Genomic DNA, 6,000 nt, shown 5'->3' on the forward strand with positions numbered 1-6,000 from the left:
TACTTTTCAAACTATTTTCACACATGCACATGCTACTGTATCTAGTGAAAGGTTACTGCGGAAACTGGAGACGAGGGTTATGGGAGACGAGGTCACATGAGATCGGTGGATTTCAGATGATTGCATCATGATGAGATCAAGCCCTGCAACAGTGTGTCTGAGTGACAGGGGAGGCTGCTGGGATGCCAGAGATGTTCACTCTGCTGACAAGCCAAACTGTCACAGCGGGACACTCAGACTCTCCACTCCTACTACTGTGTGGATCCAAAAGTGCTACAAACCACTTTTTAATGGCCTCAAGTCTTATATTGTACTTTAGGGCTTGATTAGTTTTTGACAGCTTTTGGTTACTAATGCCTCTTTTCCATTTTTCTGGTAGGCCTACAGCTCGACACAGCGTGACTCGGCTGCCAGTTTTTGCTTTTCGAATAGGCACGACACAACTCAATTGTAAAGCAAAAAGTGGTGGCTGAGTCGCACTGTGTCGAGCTGTAGGCCTACCAGAAAACCAGCAGTGGAAAAGAGGCAAAAGAGAAGCGAAGAGAAGTGAACATGTTACACAGTAACAGTTGTAGTGTTAATTCAACACTTAAAGAGTACGCCTGGACCAAATACACTCTAGAACAGTGGTTCTCAAACCTTTTTGTGAACAAACGTTAAAGCCTACCAACTCCCCCTGGACCTCATCATAAGTCTGCCAACACTTAGCATTAAAAAATAAAATAGGCAATGCCAGCCAATGCCCCAAAAACACACACGCACACACACACACACACACACACACACACACACACACACACACACACACACACACACACACACACACACACACACACACACACACACACACACACACACACACACACACACACCTGTATAATTTTCAACGTCCCAGTAGAGCTCCCTAGAGCTCCTGTTGAGATACACAACTCTACAAGGTGGTACACGTGTACACTTCAACCCATTCTCTTGACTTTAGGGACATGTGGTACACTGTGACCTTCTACGTCAGTTCTCTTAGCTTAAACACATCAGGGCTTTTGGCCACCGTTAAAGTACAAGTACACTGTCATGGAAAAGTGAAGGGAGCCACACCGCTTAGTCTTACCATCTGCATGACGCCAAAGTAGGCCATGAGGTAGCCGTTCTGCTCGGGCTGCAACTGGAAGAAGTTGATGGCGATGATGGAAAACATGACTTGGAAAATACCTGTCTCAGGGGGAAGGGAAGGAGAGATACAAAAAAGAAGAAAAGAAGAGTCCATGAAGATTCTCTTTCGTCAAGGTCATGTTATACACACAGATTGTAACGTAAGCAAGAGGACTTCTTCTTTAATAGAGAGGAAGTGCACTTGAAAGAAAAAGTTCAATTCATTGCAGTTGCATTAAAATCTTTGGAAAAGTCATGTCAAGCGAATAATCAATCCACAATGCGTGACATACAGTGAGTTGAATAATACACTTTGCTTACTGCGCACATCACGGGGGCGTTTGAAAGTCCCTAAAAAGCCCTGGAATTTGGAATGGGCTTAGGCGGGCAGGGCAGGCAGGGCACACCCAGGGTAGCGTCAGCCTCGGGAGCTGCTCTCCCCCGTCCCTGGCTATGACAGATGTGTGTTTCCATATTTTAAAGCCCGTGTTTGCTCTCTAGGTGTGTCCTGTTGCCTTTCTGGCCTTCGTTCTTTTTCTTTCCTTTTTCTTCATGGAACTGAGGTCAGAGGAGGTGGAGGTGGCAAGCACCAGGGAAATAGGGGGGTGGGGTTGCCGGGGGGTTGGGTTAGGTGGCGTACTTAGGGGGTAAGGTATTTCCTGTTAATGCGCACAACTCAAGAGCTCTTCACTGCAATGATGAGGGATTTCTTTTCTACATCTTGATTTTTTGATTCACATTTTTGTTTTTGTAGAGACGCAGGAGACATGTGGTGCATAAGGTGAGGAGGACTATGAAAGATGAGTGAGAGGAGTGGGATTAGGGGGAGGGAAGCTTGTTTGAAATATTCCCTCTGCCCTTGCTCCACTGATGCTGCTTCTAGCCAAAGAAAACACTGGCTACAAGGCAGAGGATGAATGTACCTATTCCCTGCCAGATGTTTGTAATGTCCTTGCCCTAGTTGACCTTAGAAGGGTGGAAAAACATACAAAAGGAAAGGAATTAACAGAGGTACTCTGAGATTTGGAAAAAAAGAGTTTTTAATGTAATAGGGGGAAACTTGTTAAAGGCACATGGGCCTACGCTTTTGGCCTTCATCCGGTCACTTCACTTAATCCAAAAAAGGTATTCATTTCTCATTAGTGCATTACTTACTGAGCGCTATTGATGCTTTATAAGCATCCATTATTAGAGTGTGACCACTATTAATATGCAAACCATTGGTGATGGCAGACTACAATAATGTATAAGTGGTGTGAACCTGAGTGAACCTGATGAAGCAACAGTGAAACGTGTTGTTCACCAAATAAACTACCAGCAAAGAATACCAGTATGCGGTGATTCATCCTTCATTTACTTGGATTACTCTTACTGCACATCACCAGCACCTGGACATTGGTTGTGCACAGGGACGCTACTTTGAGTGACGTATAAGTGGATTAGCATTTACCTGAGGGGAGGCCGGAGGCGATTTTGACGGTGAAGGTCTTGGCTACTCCCGGGTATCTCATCAGCCTGGTAAACACGGAGTAGCTCTCTAAAATCAAACCAGGTCACAAAAAACAATTGATCTTCAGGTAAAATACATTAACACTGTTGTGAAACAGAAAACATCAGTTATTTCAAAATCTTGAAGTAAAATTTGCCAATCGGTAAGTCTTACTGGTTTCTTTCTGCTCCTGTGTGCTCTGTTGCTTTGTGTGTTTGGGGATGAAGTTCAACACCAACAGCACGTTGACAAGACTTGCAGCAGCAGCAATAGAAGCAGTGAAAGTCTCCCTGGTGGAAAAAACATCAATAGGCTATCTATCAATAATTGAAGCAATATCAATCAAATTCAAAGTCACCCTGTCTGAGTAGACAAAGCCAGGACATCATTAGAATTGCAAGAATGGACAACATGAACAAGAAGTCAAGTGTTATGTTTACCAATCCTCAGTGTAACAGATAAAATCACCTAAACCATTCACACTTGAAAATCACAAAATTAAATCACCCTTGGGTCCCAAAGCCACCTCCCTGCCTCATCAAGAACACATTAAGGCAGCCCTATTAGGATTGAGGCTATATTTAACACGAGTCCAATGTTCCGTCTGTGCCCCATGATTAATTATTGTTTAAATAAAGTAACTAAGATAAATCATCATCAATCTCAGGTCTTCCCGTGAATAACGACCTTCTGTCATGGGTTCAGGAAGCACCATAATAGAATCACCCGAGTCTCTAATTTAATGAGAACAAAATGTTGGAACCTGCTCCCTTTTCTACGGTTACAGTAAAACAACCACGTGCTCATTTGTATTTGTGGAATATGGGCTGTATCTTTCTAATTGCTGTAATGCAGTCCCCAAACAGCCCTTTGTGGAAAAATCTTCAGAGCACATGGACAGATGAAAAGGCCTCTTTGTGCCGTTTTGCCAGGGACTAAAAATAATCTCGAAATGTGAAAATCCATGGCCCACACAGTCTGCTGAAAAGGTCAGTGGTACCACCCAAAATGCATAATTCAGATGGCGAATGCAGCCACGGAGATGCACTGAAAACAATGAGATGTAAATAGTGAACAGAGAAAAAGAGCAGAGAGAGACAGAGGCCCAGAGAGAGAGAGAGAGAGAGAGAGAGAGAGAGAGTAAGAGAGAGAGAGAGAGAGAGAGAGAGAGAGAGAGAGAGAGAGAGAGAGAGAGAGAGAGAGAGAGAGAGAGAGAGAGGGGAAAGACAAAGGGAGAGACAAAGAGACAGATCAAGGCAAAGGGATAGAAAGAAAGACAAATAGAAAGACAGAAAAAGACCAGCAGAGACAGAGAAATGACACAATTTCCACGTTAAGAGTAAACTTTATCGTTATGCGGTACAGTAAGGCTGACTCAAGATGTCCAACTGCGTCGAATGAAAACAGAAGAATTCTCTCTCGTGACACACATAACAGTACACACATTTGTAACACTAAAGAAGAGCTGTGTGTTCAGTGGTGTCCTGCCTGTTGGTTCTTCCCGCACCAAAACATTGCACACATCCTGATCACATATAATTGCACAAATTAAATCTGTAAAGCATATGCAGACACAGAGAGAGGGGAGGGGGGGGAGAGAGAGAGAGAGAGAGAGAGAGAAAGAGAAAGAGAGGGAGAGAGAGAGAGAGAGAGAGCTACATTAGTACAGGGTGTCCTCCATGAGAGATACAGATAGCCTTTCTTCATCAACACACTCTGGCCATCACAGAGGAAGTGGGAATGCCTAAGGCATGACTCACAGGCACATGAACACACACGCACGCGCGCACGCACACACGCACTCAGAATTTGATCACACACATACTGCGGGAATTCAATATTATACTACCACTTACATGCATGCACACAGACACACATACATGCACACAGGCACGTCGACACAGACACACACCAGTGGCCCAAAAATGACCACACACATACAAACTGATTAGTGCAATGGGTTGTTTCACTCTCTCTCTCTCTCTCTCTCTCTCTCTCTCTCTCGCTCTCTCTCTCTCTCTCTCTCTTGCTCTCTCTCTCTCTCTCTCTCTCTCTCTCTCTCTCACACACACACACACACACATACACACACACACAAACACAGACACTGGTAGTCCAATGTCACAGCATACACTCAACAGCAGACTGGTTTTCTCCACTATGTGCAGTCCAACATGGCCTTTCTCTCTCTCTCTCTCTCTCTCTCTCTCTCTCTCTCTCTCTCTCTCTCTCTCTCTCTCTCTCTCTCTCTCTCTCTCTCTCTCAGCTGTGTGTCATTCCACAGCCATTACTACTGTGGCAGCGTGGACACAGGACAGCTGTGAGTGACAGACATTGTAAGGAGATACCAACGAGCACGGACAGGAGTGTGTGTGTGTGTGTGTGTGTGTGTGTGTGTGTGTGTGTGTGTGTGTGTGTGTGTGTGTGTGTGTGTGTGTGTGTGTGTGTGTGTGTGTGTGTGTGTGTGTGTGTGTGTGTGTGTGTGTGTCAGCTAGCATGACTGTGTAAGAGGGTGTGAGGTTAAGAGGGTATGCACATCCACATCCATGCACTTGTGTTTGTGTAATGGTATGTGTGTGTGTGTGTGTGTGTGTGTGTGTGTGTGTGTGTGTGTGTGTGTGTGTGTGTGTGTGTGTGTGTGTGTGTGTGTGTGTGTGTGTGTGTGTGTGTGTGTGTGTGTGTGTGCGTGTGTATTTGTGCGTGGTGTTTCTGAGTATGATAATAGCCTGTGTGAAAGGGTCAGAACGAATTTTCACCAAAACCGTCAACACATCCATGAAGAGTGAAAGACAGACACAGTCACTGAGATAGAGAGAGAGAGAAACAGAGAGAGATAGAGAGGGTGAGAAGAACAGAGATGTGTGTGTGTGTTGATGTTAGTTCCATCTAATCAGCGGTTATGGGAGAGGCGTGGGCGAGGTGAAGAGAGGAGTGGAGAGGAAAAGGGAGTTGAGAAGAGGGGAGGAGAGGAGAGAGGGAGGCTAGTGCCGACAGGGAGGAGGAACATGGGATTAGGCAAAGAAGAGAGGAGAGAAGAGAAGAGTGCTGCAAGCCCTCCCTACCACACACAGCCAGCATCCACAACACACACCCACATACGCGCGGGCGAAAAGAAGAGCACACACGCACACGCACACACACACACATGCGCGCGCGCACTCACACAGACAGACAGACAGACAGACAGACACACACACACGCAGACACACGCAGACACACACACACACACACACGCACACACACTCTTGCGGGGCACTTCCGTTGACTCCCATTTTAGTGAAAATGTAAAATCGGTAAGAAAAAAAACACAATTAGCCCAGTGTACACACACACATACACACACACACACACACACACACACA

The 6,000-nt window shown here is 45.4% G+C and overlaps 1 protein-coding gene across 2 annotated transcripts in view; it reads right to left on the reverse strand.

Annotated features, from left to right (window-relative positions):
• slc22a18 (solute carrier family 22 member 18) overlaps nucleotides 1-6,000 on the reverse strand; it is a 33,415-nt gene that overhangs the window by 4,830 nt on the left and 22,585 nt on the right. For both annotated transcript variants that reach the window (XM_063189291.1, XM_063189290.1), the window contains 3 exons: nucleotides 2,813-2,928; nucleotides 2,600-2,686; nucleotides 1,109-1,209 (listed from right to left, as the gene is read on the reverse strand). In XM_063189291.1, the coding sequence (XP_063045361.1) occupies nucleotides 1,109-1,209; nucleotides 2,600-2,686; nucleotides 2,813-2,928 (304 nt within the window). The remainder of the gene's footprint in view (nucleotides 1-1,108; nucleotides 1,210-2,599; nucleotides 2,687-2,812; nucleotides 2,929-6,000) is intronic.

The sequence above is a fragment of the Engraulis encrasicolus genome, chromosome 22, assembly GCF_034702125.1.
Source record: "Engraulis encrasicolus isolate BLACKSEA-1 chromosome 22, IST_EnEncr_1.0, whole genome shotgun sequence".
Taxonomy (NCBI): Eukaryota; Metazoa; Chordata; class Actinopteri; order Clupeiformes; family Engraulidae; genus Engraulis; species Engraulis encrasicolus.